Source organism: Peromyscus californicus, unplaced genomic scaffold, assembly GCF_007827085.1.
Source record: "Peromyscus californicus insignis strain IS unplaced genomic scaffold, ASM782708v3 Scaffold_5__1_contigs__length_169319896, whole genome shotgun sequence".
In the NCBI taxonomy this organism is placed as follows: domain Eukaryota; kingdom Metazoa; phylum Chordata; class Mammalia; order Rodentia; family Cricetidae; genus Peromyscus; species Peromyscus californicus.
The window spans coordinates 55,463,380-55,480,679 of record NW_026294573.1 but is presented as its reverse complement, the minus strand read 5'-3'; the positions used below and the strand labels follow the sequence as shown (position 1 = coordinate 55,480,679).

The 17,300-nt window shown below is 39.0% G+C and overlaps 1 protein-coding gene across 1 annotated transcript; it reads right to left on the bottom strand.

Annotated features, from left to right (window-relative positions):
- Positions 1-1,053: 1,053 nt before the first annotated feature.
- LOC128096990 (cytochrome P450 2J3-like) lies at positions 1,054-14,567 on the bottom strand. The gene is given in 6 exon segments (XM_052717203.1): positions 1,054-1,098; positions 2,158-2,280; positions 2,282-2,319; positions 2,890-3,039; positions 6,050-6,215; positions 14,353-14,567. Coding segments are annotated over 6 exon segments (729 nt in total). The 5' UTR covers positions 14,560-14,567.
- Between the last annotated feature and the right edge of the window lie 2,733 nt (positions 14,568-17,300).

Sequence of the window (17,300 nt, the reverse complement as noted above, 5' to 3'; positions counted from 1 at the left end):
ATTCATTTTCTCTGGAACTCTTGTATACCCAAGCACACTATGCCAGCAAGGGGAAGGTGGTGAAAGCAGTATTTTACACAGAACAGGAACAAAAGCAATGTCAGTCATGAACAGAAAAGAATAAATTACATAAAATGGCTGAACTAATGAGAGCTATGAAGAAATTTATTTTAATTATCACAACTAATAAGCCAATCTGTAATAGCAATAGAGTAGAAAACAAAGAATGAACACTGATTCAGTGATCCAGAAAAACAATAGTCAAAATGATGGGAGTTATTAGGGATTTCACAACAACAACCTTTAATATCAATGGCTTTAATGTCTAACACACACACACACACACACACACACACACACACACACACACATACACACACACAGAAAGAGAGAACATAGAATAGATGAAGACACATGCACTAACATATTGTTTCTAAGAAACATACCTTACATGCAAGTGTACCCACAGCCCGAGAGTTATTAGAGAAAAAATAAGCTATAATCAAGCAAAAGAAAATTAAAAACATATAGTTCTTATTATCCTGGTATCTGAGAAAGTAGATTTTAATTCCAAACTATTTGAAAGTGACTTTTAAAAAGGCACTATAAATTAATAAAGAGAACAGTCAGGACAATTGTAACTAAACATGACTCAAATCAAATTCAGGGCTACCAAATTCACAGAATCAACAATAATGAAGATAAAATGCCAGAAGAACCTTGCGTTAATACAGGGTGATTTCAGCAAGCTGCTCTCATCTCTAGATAGCTTCTTCATAATGAAAATCAAAAGAAGAAAGGATTAAATGACACTATAGATAAAACTCCTTAAGAGATAGCTAGAGGATATTCCTTCCAACAGAAACATATACATAGAACCTTATCTAAAATGGAATATATTTTATACCACAGATGAGCTCTTACCAGATACAAAAGAAATAAAAATTATTTTTAGCTGAACAAGGACCATAGCAACAGGCATACCTATGAGACCCAAACCCCATACAAAGAACTACAGCCAACTAAGGAATGCTGAGAATGATAAAGTTTTCCTCAGGAAGAGTCCATCAATTGGTTATCCAACATCAACTCATCATCCTTGAAAACATACATAAATGTAACATTATAAGACTAAGCAGGTTGTATTATGTATTTAGGTATATATATATAAACATGTACATAAGAATCAATAATTAAAAAAAATTGAAGCCGTGGATTTGAAAGAGAGCAAGGAGGGGTACTTGAAAGTGTTTGGAGGAAGAAAAGAAAAGGAGGAGATGGTAAAATTGTATTATAATATTAAAAATATAATAAATAATTTTTAAAAATTCTCACTACAAGAAGACCCAGATGAGTGGATGTGTTCCCTTGAACACTGGCACCAGAAAATTCATGGATATATTATTCTTAATACCCTAAAACTAGGGACAACTCAGATACCTAACAGAGAAAATGACAATACATTCAGAAACTGTACTGCATATAAAGAGGAATGTTAAAACAAGTTGATGAGCTGGAAAGTATACTCAGAAAGTGATACTGAGGTAGAAAGAGAGAGACATAGAAGGAGACAATCGTAGTCCATGATAACATTATTTGTTTCAAAAAGGGAAATTCCAGTGTACATGCATATGTTCCAGTGTAAATATTCAAATAGGTCATACAATTGTTAGAAATGTTTTGTATATGTTAAGTTCTTATATTACCAATAGGTTTGTATCAAATTCAACTTTTTTTTTTTTTGGTGTTTTTTTTTTTTTTTTTATTGATAATAATTTTTTTTTAAAATTTATTTTAATTTATTTTGCAATACAATTCAGTTCTACATATCGGTCACGGATTCCCTTGTTCTCCCCCCTCCCGTCCCCCTCACCTTCCCCCCAACGCCCCCCCCCCCCCATTCCCATCTCCTCCAGGGCAAAGCCTTCCCCACAGACTGAGGTCAACCTGGTAGACTCAGTCCAGGTAGGTCTAGTCCCCTCCTCCCAGGCCAAGCCAAACAATCCTGCATAGGCCCCAGGTTTCAAACAGCCAACTCAACTTTTAAGACATTATATATTAGCTTCAAAAAGTCTCGCAAATGAAAAGAACGTATCTGCTTATTAATCAGTCCCAATCCAATATTCTTTCCAAAATATGCAAAGGCAAAGAGCTTACCAGGCACATCCTTGATGCTTCCAGACATGTGGCCTCATGTAATAACCCCAGCAGCTCCTGAAACTGACTGTCCTCATACCCAAAATGTTCCCTAAAGGTGATGGAGCAAATGGTATTGGAAACAAGCATTGTTGATCCTGAAGTGAGGGTCAAAAGGCTGTCCTGGAGGTAGGGAGAGGTCATATATCTTTCAAAGATACTGGTTTCTTTCCTTCCTTCTAACCTTTCTTTTTTTTCCTTCCTTCCTTCCTTTCTTCCTTCCTTCCTTCCTTCCTTCCTTCCTTCCTTCCTTCCTTCCTTTCTTCCTTTCTTTCTTTCTTTCTTCCTTCCTTTCTTTTCCTTCCTCCCTTCCTTTCTCTCTCTCTCTTTCTTTTTCTTCTTTCTTTCTTTTTTTATAAAGATTCTACACTGCGTGACATAAAATATGCACAATAGAGCATCATCTGAAAAGCTCTGACTACAGCCCTCTACAGGGGGCCTGGCATGATTCAAGGACTTTATCAATATCTGTGAAGTTACACAGAGAACCAAGCTTTAAGTTCAACAATTTTTTAATAACCCATTTGTTTGCTTAGCTGTAGAACTCCTGGGGCAAGGGCAAGGCTAGATGTTCACTATTCAGTCCTCAGTACCTGTTACAGTTGCAGACCAAAGACTAGGATTTAGACAATAAGAATCTGTTCAGTGAATGAAAAGGCCACAACCTCCTGCACTGCCCTGTAAAGGGCTCACCTTCAACCTCTCCTATGGCATCTGCAAGGTGGAGGACCTCCTCCTGTATGTGCTGCTCTAAGCTCTTCTTCCGCAATCCATAGTTCTTGAGTGTCATTAGTGTGAACCTTCTTTGCTCCTTCCATGTCTGGCCACTGGAGAAGACCAAGCCTGGAAAGAAGAGATTCAGCATTATAGCATTGTGATGCTAGTTTAAAAGTATCAGAAAAGTACTAAGACAGGTGCACACTAGAGAAGAATGGCCAATAAGTAAATTGACAACTGTTCACAGACAATTGCAATGCAAGTGGCTAACATATTCTGGTGACTTGCAACAGTACATAGTTTAGGAAGTACTTCTTATATATTATATAATTTTGTACTGATAGAAACTCTATAGGTTTCTCACCAATTAACACAATTACATTTCAATTGGTAAAACACAGAGGTATGATAACAAATTTAAAGTAATCTTTGAAAGACAACAAGTAGGTGGTAATCCAGGTGTTCAAGTTTCATCGGTTCTAAAGCCCCAAACTGATTAGTAGAAATATGTCAATTTATGTCACAATGAGTACCAGGAATGCACTCATGGATAGGACAAGGCACACATTACTAACAAAGCAACAAAAGCATTATAGAAGAGGTTCTAGCAAAGACAAACTTAAAAAGATGACAAGATAACTCAAGAAGTTAAAAGGATGAATATTCCTCACACACATATGCGCACAAATGCAGTGGTGTAGCAGAGGAGGGATATGCTGCTGTGATTAGCATCCAGCATGTCTCTGTGCACATATAATGCCAAACTCCTGTTCAGATGTTACCTTTCAGAACAATGTTCAAGTCTTTAAAGAAAGGTCCTGGTTTCCAGCTCATGGGTTCTTTCATCAACTCAGTCATTTATTTCCTGAAACTCTCCTTTCTATTCTGGATCTTTCAGTTATACTGCAGGTTTTCTAACATATTCTTTGCCAGAAATTTCCTATAACTTTTATTGTTGTATTTTAACTATCAAATCTTGAAACTTTGGAGTTTTTTGACACCAGGTCTAAAATCTCCCTTCTATACCAAACTTGGCTTCAGGAAATTTAATGAACTCCTGTAATTTAAATAACCTCTTCAGATAGTCAAACTGTAGTTTGTCCCATAAGGTACACATTCCTAAATAAAGCATGTGATTGTAAACATTACAGTTGCAGGAACTTACATTCACCACATGTATGACAGAAGTCATTATTAGATTCCTGAAACTCCCAAATGGAAGTCAACACCACTAATCACCTTGTCTTCTGTCATTGTCATCTTTGTATCACTCACAGCTCCTGCAGTGTCCTGAGAACCCCATTTTCCTGGCATCTAAGTCATATGTCATGATGGCTTCTCTCTTGAATGACTTGAGTCCAAGAGCCTGAATGGCACCATCCCAGTCTAACCCACTGTCATTTTTGTCATCTTGAGTGTTCAGACTCCTTCTTATATGACGTACAGTGACAATATCTTTGCTATCGTTCTTTTGTTCTCTACCTGGCCTCCTAAGGGTGCCTCAAAATGTGTAATATTTGATTTTTTTCTCCCAGCCAAACAACTTAAGGGTTTCTCTTGATGTTAGGATAGAAAAACCCAGAGCTGGATACTTTCTTGCCAGACTCAAAAGTTTTATGTCCACTTAATATGTCCTTCAGATACTATACTTGCCACACTGAATACCTTTAAATTCTTCATGATCCCTGCTTTCTTGTCTCTTCAAGGATATTCTAATCCTATTGTATATTTTTTCAAACTACTCAATGAGTACCATTATTTCAAAAACTTTTCCTGAATCCTAGGCCAACTTGGATGTCTTTGATAAATGGTTTACTATTGTAGCATGACAGGTTTTTCACAATATAGTTAATTGATTCAGACTTTCTTGTTAGATGAATTATGTGTCACATAATAAGAATGATTTTTTATCAATTCTGGTCAGTATTAATCAATTATGACAATGATTCTGCTTTTCCTAGCAGATAATGTAGTCAAAGTTGTACAATTAATGGCTGATTGTTTCAAGGAGCAATTAGAAATGGCTAAAAATGAAGTTTTTATAGGTTAATAGAGTTGGAATCTGTTTTCAGCTTTGAGACAGATATGTTGATTTAATGATCACTTTGCATATTCATGCTAGTCTATTCCCACACTGTCAGGAATGCTAAAGATCCCTGTGTGGCATGACTTTAATGATGTAGTTAAAGGAGCCATAATCAAGAAGAGCAGCCCCAGGAGGAAGCTGTTCATATCCATATTTTTAGGACAGAGGCTTGGAGTGGGAAAAGGGAATCGAAGGCACAGTATGTCTGGCTGTGGTAGGAGCTGCTGTTACTTCCTATCCATGCATCTAGAGTTCTTCTGCAGGACATGTCTCTTCTCCAAGTCTCTCTTACAGGGATACACCATAAATCCTTTGATAGTTGCTTTCTTCTAGGAAATGTTGCATCTAGCTGACTTTGAAGACAGCATTTCATGAAGGATTTTATTTACAAGAACGTTGTAAAATTACAGACATAGAGGTGCTTTTAACAAATCATATGCACACCTTATTCTGTACTAGAAACAATATATGCATTTTTTTCTTTTTTAAAATTTTTTTACACATGCAGTACATTTTGATCATACCCTTTTTCACTCCCTCCCTACACCTCTCCCTGGAGCCTCTCCTGCTGTGGGATGGTCTCTATGTCAAATGTGTTGCTGATTGGTCAATGAATAAATCACTGATTGGTCAGTGGCCAGGCAGGAAGTATAGGCGGGACTAACAGAGAGGAGAATTGAGAGAACAGGAAGCTGGGTGAGGGATACACTGCCAGCCGCCATCAGGACAAGGAAGATGTAAAATACCGGTAAGCCACAAGCCATGTGTGGCAAGGTATAGATTGATAGAAATGGATTAATTTAAGCTGTAAGAACAGTTAGCAAGAAGCCTGCCACGGCCATACAGTTTGTAACCAATATAAGTCTCTGTGTTTACTTGGTCAGGTCTGAGTGGCTGTGGGACTGGCAGGTGAGAGAGTTTGTCCTGACTGTGGGCCAGGCAGGAAAACATTAGCAACACTCTCCTAATATGGGTTCCATTTTCCATCAAAATTCAGGTTTTTTAAAAAAATAACCCACTAAATTCAACAGTGCTGCCAGTCAAACTTACCATTGTTTTTAAAGACACATTCTCTGAGTGGCATAATGGGGTGTTTCAAAAAGTTTTGTTCCATGTGAGTTAAAACTTCTTTGATTAAGGGCATTCCAGTTAGGATCACTGAGGGGATGTTACCAAAAACCAGGCTAATTAGGTTTCCATGCATCTTCACAAATGGAAAAACATTTCAATAGCCATAGTTAAGTATGTCTGTGTCAGTGTGTCAAGGGATGGCATACATGTGTGGATCTAATGGGACTTGTGTTGAGAGGTCTCTGTGTTAAGGTGAATAGAGGGATGCACCTTGGTCTACTGAAGTGTTTCTGATAAGGTCTTCTCATCCTCTGAACAAAGTTCAAATTCAAATTAAAATGGAATATATTTTATAAAAATTATTGATACAGTATGAATTAGGTGGGCATCTATCATGTACTCTTAAAAGATGGTATGAGGATTTAAGTGTCAACAAATAAACAAGACTACCACTCAACCATTCTAAAGTCCAATAAAGGCAGAGAAAAAGACTCATGTGACCTTACAAATGCTGAAGAAGTTTTGCGAATGTTTGGTACAGCTTGCAAGGACTTCTTAGAAAATCAAATGTCTGCTTATCTATAAGATGATGCTGTCTACACATGATGAGATGTATATGTGTAAACAATAAGACTAAACCTAAGAGGAGTCCATGCCCATCTGGGTGGAAAAAGTACCTTGATGTAACAGGAATGCTTCAGTACATCATCTCCATTTCACCAAATTCCAATTTGTTGTTGGAGAATTTCTCTCCAGCTCCCGCCACCAAGTCCCACCAGTCCCAGAGCCCACTTATAAAATAAACACACAGACTCTTACATTATTTAAACTGCTTGGCCATTATCTCAGGCCTATCATTGTTTAGCTCTTACTCTTACATTTTGCCCATTTCTACCTTTACTTTGCCACGTGGCTGGTGGCTTACCGGTACTTTATATCTTCCTTGTCCTGGCGGCAGCTCCAGGCGGTCTCTCTTTTCTTCCTCCTTCCTTAATTCTCCTCTCTCCTTGTCCCGCCTATACTTCCTGCCTGGTAACTGGCCAATCAGTGCTTTATTTATATAGAGCGATATCCACAGCACCAATTCACTTTAGAATTTTAAATTTCTTCTTATACTTTCAATCATGCATTCACGAATAAGAAATGAGTGAGCATCAAGTTTCTCTAGAAGTGTCTTAAAGAAAGCAAGGTCTCTAACCTGGAATCTAGTGAAGGTAGAAAATGAAAGGTATAGTCCTCAGAGTTTGAACTGTCTACATACAAGCCTGTTGTAGAAATCATGGAAGCCTGAATCAAAATTCAGTATCAGTGTAGGGAAGAGAATATTCTCTGTTTAATCATTAATAGATATGGAAAATGTATTAAAAGCTGGATTTCTAAAAGTGGAGACATCTCTGAAAATCTGGAGTGATGAAAGCATGTAGGCTCTATGGTTAACTGACTGTGGATTCCTGGGGGAGCCTCTCTCTTCCAAGTCTTAGACTCCCTGTTATGAAAGAGTAAAAATAAAAAAAAAAATCCTCCCTCAAATTGTTCTGTGCAGTATAATGAGAATGGCACTGTGAGAAGCACTCTGTTTAGTTCCAGGCATTCAGACACCCACTGCATCTTTGACAAATGAATGAGCTCTGTGTTCAAAGGCTTGGAGAAACAAATGCATGGTGAGAGCCAGGATAAGAGCCTACCAATCCCAGACAGCCATACAAACTGTGTGGCTAATCAACATACTTTGTGATTTACCTAATTATTTATAATCATTCTACTGTATTTAGATTCACCATTCTGAAAAGGCAAATAAATTGTAGGTGGAGTAATCTAGCTAAACCTAGATTTTGCATGGAGTAGAGAATTTGTCAGGCGTTATATCAAATTGAAAACAAATACATTAATGTTGAGATGTCCATCGAACCTTAGAGTTCAGTCGGACATAGATTGGGGAACAGTCATGAGAACAAGGAGGTAGTTTGAGAGAGAAGGAGAGTGCCCATGAAATGCATAATGTATAAAATATTGTTTGGTTTGGATGATGTTATGTGATCAGTATCAATGTTCTTTCCACCTGTGTGATCAAGAGTCAGAACTATGTAGACTCAAGCTCTGCTTTTTGTCTACCTGTGTCTTATTTAACTGCAACAGTAGTGTCAAAGAGAAGGATTCAATTCCTTCAAGTATCTTGGTCTTCTACCCATCTCCATGCATTGTTGCCCTACCACTTTGAAACCTGAACCTGTGGGAAGAGTGTCAAATCATATGTCATGATTTGGTCTCATCTGAGAATCTTGCAGACACAATGAAGACAGTCTAGACTCAGTTTTCTCTTTGTTACTGATCCATAGACCTTAATAATTTCATTTAACCTCAGTGAGTCTGCCCTGTCTTGGTCATAAGTGCAGAACCAATAAGTTAATGTATTTTAGTTTAAGAGCTATCAGTAATAGATGTATGAATATCCAATAACTTTTTAATTTCATTTTGGTAAATGCCCAATGAAGAAGTGCTGGAAACTTCTTCAAATTTGGTTTAATCTAAATGACTCCTCACTGACAACATGTACCACTTAGATTTTGTACTTGAACTTGAGAAGGATCCTGAGGCTAAGTTTTGAGGTGAGTGACTTCAACTCTTTGTCTATGTATATTTCCTAGTTCAGCAGAATTATATCAATAAATTTTATATTGTTACCAACTAAGTAAAACTCAGGAAGTCAATTGACTCTGCATCTCTAGCCTTATGATTCTCAAATGTGTCAATTCAGTCTCCAATTGTTTCATGTGAATTAAATGACCCAGATGATGTCTCAGGATATGTCAGAATACAGGACATGTTTTTTTTAACTGTGTAACATTAAGTCAAAGATTTTAAAAGAGGATAAAAGAAAAGTAGGCCATGACTGAAGTGATGGTTTAATTGGAAGGTTGCTCTTCAAGATAATCTGGGTTCTATTCCCAGAACCCACATGACTGCTCACAACTGTCTGTAACTCCCATTCCAGGGGATCTAAAACCCTCTGCTGACCTCTGTGGGTTCCAGGAAGGCATGCAATGCACAGACATATATACAGGCAAAGTATTCATATACATAAAAAATAATTTTTAGAATATAACATAGTCCAGAAGGCTAAAATAGGATTAAAAGTAGAACTAGTAATAGATAAAATGAAGAACAATGGATTAAAATGTGAAATAAAATATTTAAGGACAGCAATAGGACAGAACATTAAGAGGAGTGATGAAATCTCCAAATGTAGTGTAAGGCAACAAGGATCAGCAGAGGGAATGTTTTAAAACAAGAGAAATTTCATTCCAAGGATTAGTGAGACAAGACATTGAGTAATGAAGGAGTAATTTGAGAAAGATTTCACTAATTCAAAGTTCCTAAACTTAAGAAGAAACAGAACGGAGTCACTCAGAAAGAAAATGGAAAAAAAATTGTAGCCATTAATTTTCCCTTAAGGAGTAGGTAAGAAGGTTTTTTAGTTAGCCTTCATTTTTAAAGCATTGGGCATTGAGGGGGTGTGTGTGTGTGTGTGTGTGTGTGTGTGTGTGTGTGTGTGTGTGTGTGTTCCTAATAGGGACAGGAAACTCATAATCTCTCTTTCCTCAAAGTTTAACATGTTTCTTTGCATCTTTGTGTTTGTTCATTTGTGTTCATATGTATGTGCATGAGTATGGAGACCAGAGTTCAATCCTAAGCATCTCTCTGAGGGGCCATACACCTTGTTTTTTGTTTTGTTTTGGTTTGGTTTTAGTGTTTTGAGTCAAGGTCTCTCATTGGTCCAAGAAAGCTATGCTGGCTAGTCCATGAGCTGGGGAGATTTAATTGTCTGATCCTCCCTAGTCTTGAGATTACAAATACACCTACTACACTGGGCTTTTTTTATGTAGGTTCTGGGGACTGAACTCAGATCTTTCTACCTGCATGGTAAACAGATCCCCTCCAAAGGTCAATGCCAATTTTTATCACGATCCAATGTAAATCAACATTCACTTCTTACCATGATGGTGTATATAATTACCGAACAAGGGAATGTTGGTAAGCACATGAGAGAACAGGAGCAGAACAGGCTCCTGGAAGAAGTAGCTGATCATTAAAAATAAGGTGGGAGGCAAGATGGAGGAGTGTGGTGGTTATATTTGTGCCTTATGAACCATAGGTCATCAAAGTTTCTTGCTTGTTAATTCCTCTTCCACATGAACCAGAACACATACAAATGAAACTATTGGAGGATCAAAGTAGTAATCCAAAAGCAACTGGATAACTCAGGTGAGCCTCTGGTACAAAGCAGTCTTTGTTTCTTGTATATCTAGCCTCCAGATTTAACCCCATCTTGAGAGGTTAAAAGTGTTAATCATGTTTACACCATTGTATTTGGGGTGCTTTGTCACAGCTAACTAGAAATGAATGCAAATATATAATTTACATAATACTTCAGGCTAAGGAAACTTTCTCTTATGTAAAGGTTGTTCCAGGGCTGAAGAAATGGCTCAGTAGTTAAGAGAGCTTCCTGCCCTGACAGGGGACCACAGTTTGGTTCCTAGCACCCATGTTGCTTGGCTCACAACTGCTTGTAACTCCATTTCTAAGGGATCCAACAGTGCTCTCTTCTGGTCTCTACAGGTATGTGCTCATACAGAGTGTGCACGTGTGTGTGCGCGCCCGCACTCACACACGTAAAAATAAAATAAATGTTCAAGGAAAAAATGTTCTTACACTAATTCAGTAGGTTGCACCAGAGAAACCTGAGAAATTGTGAGGTGGAAGGGGAATACAGTTCCCACATGATGAAATAGAAGATCAGCTTCTTCGTTGTCATCATGTTTTAACTCACGCCAGCTCCTCCATTTAAAATAACTTCTCCTTTTACTCTACTAGATACTGACTAAATATTCCTTTTATCGGTACCCCAACTTAGGTCTTCATTCTCCCTAAGGCTATCCCAGAACTTCTCACCCATTGTGAACTGATGATGCCAAAACTACATGTGATCATCTTGCATTTGTACCTGCCATGGTAAGCACTTAATAAATGTCTATTCATTAAATAATTCCATGGATAAACAGACTCTAATTGTATAAAGAGGCAGGAAATCCAGGGAATAAGAGTTGAGTCAAATGATGATGGGTTTAAGCCCTTCATTGCCATTACCTCAGGGACCAACATGGGAAAGTTAGATTCCTGTTCTTCTCAGCCAGTTTGCTCAGTGGAGTGTGAAAATGCTACCAGAAGGCAGCTCACAAGTGTGTCTGTCATGGAGCCTAAAGGAAAAGGAACATGCGAACCAGAGGGAAGGCCTCCAGACTGTGAAGATTGTTTCCCAATGGCAAGAATCCAAGTAATTATAAGTAACTTGTACCAGTTTACTCCACTTGTTCATACATTGAAATATCAAAGTGTAAACTCACATAAAGTACAAACTAAATGGACGAAAAATGACTCAGCTGGGAAGAAGAGCCCTAGTGGTTCATCATGAACCAGTGTGTGACACTAGACATTTCACCTCAGTCCTGTAGTCACATCTAATTTAGTGGCAAAAGGAAGGTATAACTCAATATTTTTAATTAACTCACAATCAAGAAAATAACTCCTTGATCATGCTAATTAAACAGCAGTTGACAGAAGTAAACTTTAATTGAAATTCAGTATTTTTTCCCAAAGCCATAAAAATGCAGACCAGCATGACAAGATTTCTGCCTTCCAGTCTCTGTGTGTTGTGAGTTTAACACCATAAAACCACATGAACATCTCTAAACTACTGTGGACTGCAGTAGTGGATTTCATAGGTGGAGCCTTGCTACTTACTCTGCCTTTGCATCACATCTGGGCTGAATCTCTGAGCAGAACCATGAGATCCACAGCTGTACTGTTACAAAGAGTCTACAGCAGAGCCTGTAGTGAAATCAGCTCTTCCCCTTCTCTTATGGTAACAGGGATGTCTCTTCCTGATAGAAAAGATGAAGGAAGATATCTCTGACTTTTATGCCCCTGTGGTGGGTGTGGGCACCTTACTCTGATGGATCCCTGAGGTCTGCGACTGTCCTCATTCTCACTGAACTATGCTGATGAGGCTATGGGGTGAATTTCTGTGAGAGTGGGGACCACAGACTGAGGTCACCAAGATTCATGCAAGAGACTCTTTATAACCAAAATTTACTTTTCAATCACCATTCAAAAAGGGAGTATTCAGATCCCCAACAGGCTAGCCCTGCAAGTAAAATTACCTTAAAACAGGAACATCTCAAGTCTACTGAGATGACACAGTTTGGAATTCAGAATTATGAAAGAATTTAAAAACAACTGTCTTAATTTTTTTCCAAATATCGACATGTCTCAACAAAGAAATGAAATATACAAGGACAGAAAGCTGCAATGGTGTAAGTAGAGATCTATACAGAAGATCTTGGCAAAGAAACAATGTACTAACTAGCTTGGGCAGTGCAGAGAAAGCAGATGGTAAACAGCAAGATCCAGCACCAGATAAGCACCAGACATGCTATAGCTGTGCTCAATGTCCATCTCTCCTTGAAAATCAGGAAAGAGAAAGTGTAGATGGGAAAATCTTGAAGAATGGTTGAAACTACCTAGTCTGACAAAATACAAGCCTGCCATGAAGAAACCAAGCTTAATTAAGCAAAATCACCACAATCAATATAGAAATTACAAACTGAAAATCACTTGAAAGCAGAGAGAAAATAACATCACTTATGGGGGATCCACAAAGGAAAGAATGAAGTGGAAGAACATCTAAAAATATTAAGTGCAGTAGATCTTCAAACTAGTGTCCTACCATCCAGAAAGACAGTATGGGAATGGAGGGGAAAGGTATTCTGAGGAGGGGCACAGTGAAGACTTTTCCTTCTGTTACAGCCTCCTCTGAGGGAATGGAGAAAGAAAGTGCTTGAGGTCAGAAAGGTAACTGTGAACTTGAAAGGTCAGGAAAAAAGATAGGAATGGAGGATGAGTAAGGGACAAAGACAACAGACTTCTCTGTCTTTGAGTTCCAGCTGCACTGGACACTGAAGAGCAGGTCAGTGTGTGATGTGGGTCTCAGTGTGTGGGGACAACACCTGAGCAGTGTGTCCTAGAGGGGAGAAGGCTCTTCCCTGTTTGTAGCCTTGTAGCTGCTTCATTTCACACGGAAATGGTGTTAGCAAAGTCCATGAGCAGCATGTGAGTGTTGAATAACACAGAGCAGTGGCTGAGAGGTTGGTAAAAAAGGTGTAATGAGAGAGAAGTTAAACACAAAGGAGTCTTCTGGGAAAGTGTCCAAGAAACACACAGGGAAGGGAAAATGGAAGAGTAAAGTAACAGAAATCCAAACAGAAAGCAATAAAAATAAGGAGTAAACATCCTTATATAACAATAAATACACAAAATGATCTAGTCTCCCCAGCTAATGTTAAGAGGTAGAAATAATAAATAAGGAACCAAAACATAGGAATAATAAGTTTAAAAAACTGACTCAAGCATACTCTGTCTATGCAAGGAAATTGCTACAGATAAAAAGGGACATTGTAAAGGAGGGTGGTCAGTGAAGCAAAAACAACTGCTGATCTTAAATGTGTAGGACCCACACATACACACACATACACACACACACACACACACACACACACACACACACACACACACACACACACACATGTGTGCGCGCACAGAGACACACATGCAGGATAGGGGCAGAAGGAGATGAGGGAGAGAAAGCAGGAGAACAAAGACTCCCAGTGGAGCTGGAGATTTGACTGCATCTTTCTCTGCACTTGTGTAGTTGACAAAGTCATTAGGTGAACAGTCAGCAAGGATGCACAAAGACTAAACAAATGTCAATAAGAGAGAAAAGATATTACAGAAAATTCTGATCAAGAGAGCAGTTTTTGGTTTTGTTTATTTTATTCCCTGGATGAGTGTTTAACAAATTAAATGAAGGGGCACTTACATACACATTTCTTAAGGAAGCAGTATTTATTTAACAAGGTGAACTATTCTGTCATCCATCTACTTAACATACTTAGAAGAAATGAAATTATATGTAGTATGTTGTCAAATCACAATGGGTTAACAATGGAGATCTTTCATACACAGATAAGAAAATCAACTTTTTGGCATCAAACCATTTTGTGTCATAAATGAAGGCACAGATTAGAAACCAGCTCTACTGGTAGAGTTAGCCTAGGGCCAGCATCAGCCTACAGCTGTGTCCTCCCGCCCCCAGTGCCAGGATCCCTGCTCCTGCAGCTCAGGATTGGGTCATGGCACAGCCAGGCACCCTTGCCCTTTTTTACCTGCTGAATCACCAGATGCTTCTGCTCCAGATCCAACTGGAACAAGTTGTCCACAAAGGGCAGGCACCAGAGCCCTGGAGGTTGGTTCTTGGGGTACCTGTTTTTTAGGTAGTTGGTCAGGAACAGGAAGGTGACAGCAGCCAGCAGCAGAGTCCTAGGATGGAGCACTGCCCAGATGGAAGCCACCAGGGAGCCATCTGTGACAAGCATGGTAAAGGTTTTAGCTGGGGTCATTTCTCTGGGTCCCTTCCTAGTGCTGTCTTCCTCTGCTAAGTTCCACCCTGTTCCTTGCATACCACGTCCCTGCTCTCAGTCCTACCAGAGTCCCTGCCCTGTGTGTTGTTCATACCATCTCCACTGGCCCGGCCCCACCTCTCTCTTCTGCCTGGGAGCCTATATCTTGCTCATCAGCACTGGGTAATGCTGGAGGCTTCCACAGAGCCCTCTGCTTCTCTGCACTTTTACCCAATCTCTTCCAGGCTCCTCCCTCCTAACCCTTATGCTGGTGCTCTCTGCTTTGCCCTTTCTCCCAAGTCCTTCCTACCTGCAGGTACTTCTCCTCCACCCCTAGGTGCCAGACATTGTGTTCCCAGCACTCCCCCAAGTGTGGTTTAAAAGGGCTGGCTAAGAATGGTTGTTTTTTTCAGAAATTTGTTTCTCTGAAGCCTTTGTGTGGCTCTGGGAATTGTGATTTACATCCCAGTGGACTCCTGGTTTGTAAACAAGCCTTCCCCAGTGCTGGCAACCTTTTCAGAGGAGAGAGATTGTGTGTGGGGAGGGGTGTGGGTGACCAGATTTGTGATGCTGCAGCACCTGTGACATTACAGAGAAAAGTCACCACTGGGAACTTTTTGAAATGATCCCTCCCCATGAACAGTGCTCTGCAGTTATGAAGGTGAGGAAAAGTGTTTAAAGCTGTATGTGTTTTTAAAATCTTGTTTGGGCATTCGTTCTCAAGTTCATAGCAATAATGCCAATTTATTTGAGTGTTTATAATCCCTTTGCCCAATTCCATCACGATTCAAATATATACTCTGAAATTGGAAGGCTCTGTAACTTCTCATATTCACAACTGATATCTGATATATAATATCTTATTGACAAATAATAATAAAATTGAGTATAATATCATGATTCTTGGTTTCAAAATGCAGATGCATCCACCCTTACCAAGAAGAGGAAATGGTTCCTATTATTTGGCTTTCACATGAGTACACATGGGTGTTAGAAAACCAATATAACTTTACCAAATAAGAAACTACCAGTTGCAGCCTACAGAAAGGGAAGAGACTTTTTACCAACTCCCGTCTGAAAGAGGACTAATATCCAAAGTACTTAAATAACTCAAGAAGCTTGATTAAAAAAGCCAAATAACCCAATTTAAAAAAATGGAGTAAATATCTAAACAGAGAAGTCTCAAAAGCAGAAATTCAAATGACTGAGAAAGTCCTAAAGAAATTTTCAGCATTGTTAGCCATCAGGGAAATTCAAATCAGAACTGTTTTGAGATTTCCTCTTATATCTGTCAGAATAGCTAAGTTCAATAATACAAATGACAGCTCACTGGCAAGGATGTGGAACAAGAGAAATACTTCACCACTGCTGGTGGGAGTGCAAATGTGTACATTCACTATGGACATTAGCACAGTGGTTCCTCAGAAAAACAGGGATTGATCTACCTCCAGAGCCAGCTACACCACTTTTGCTTATCTACCCAAAGGATATTTCATCCTGTCACAAGGACACTGGCTCAATTATGTACATTGCTGCTCTATTTACAACAGCCAGATATTATGTAGGAAACAACCTAGATAACCCTCAACTGAAGATTGGATAAAGGAAATGAAGTACATATACACAATGAATTATTACTCACCTCATTAAAAATGTAGACTGATGAAATTTGCAGGCAAGTGGATGAACTAAAAAAAAAAATCATGCTGAGTGATGTAATCCAAACCTAGAACGATAAAGACAGTATGTATCCACTTATATCTGGATATTAGCCATTAAAAATGATAATCAAGGTACAATTCATAGACCCAGAGAGGTTAGGTATAGAGGAAGGGACTGGGGGGAGTACATGAATCTCCATGGGAGGAGAAAATAGAACAGATTTAATGGATGGATTGCAGCAAAGGTAGGTGGAAGAACAAGAATGAGAGGATCAGTTGACAAGAGGGAGGGAAGATGACATTGATGGAGGAAATGGGCAGAGACAGCTACAACTGAAGGCCATTGGAAGGGAGGTGTAGAAACCTAGTGCAGTGAAAACTTCCTGTAATATAGGAAGGTGATCGTACTGAATTTTTCAAATAAAAGGAGACAGAACCTCTACTGGCCATCTCTTATTGGCAAAGGAAGGTTTCAGTGCCAGGACTGAGTTTCATACAATTGAGCTGTTGGCTCAAGTGTCCCATGGAAATCCCCAAGCAACTCAGGCTATTGTCAAGAGAACAGGTTTCTCTCCACAAACTGACATAAAGGCCATATCACTGAAGACAACACTCACACAACTCATTGAATAGGGAGAGGTAGAGCTGGTGCCTATATAGAACACTTACTCCCATGTTCTAGTGCCAGTTACAGGGAAAAGTACTCTGCAAGCTACCAAAAGAGAAAAGGAAACACCAACCAAACCCAACCACAAAACCTTTGATCTACAAAGCTATCTTGACTTCAGAATATGCTAGAGCAATGATGGCATAAACCTTGGGGGAATAACCAACTGATGTTTGATTTGACTTAAGGCCACTCCGTGAGATGGAACTCATACCTCACCCTGCCTGTCTAACCAAGAACCAGAGTCTAGAGAGCCCAGACACTTAGGATAAAATCAAGCAATACTGGACTTAAAAAAGGTAACAATAAAATGACTCTTAATGATATTCTACTATACTCATACATCTCAGAGATTCATGCCTTATTCAGTCATCATCAGAAAAGCTTCC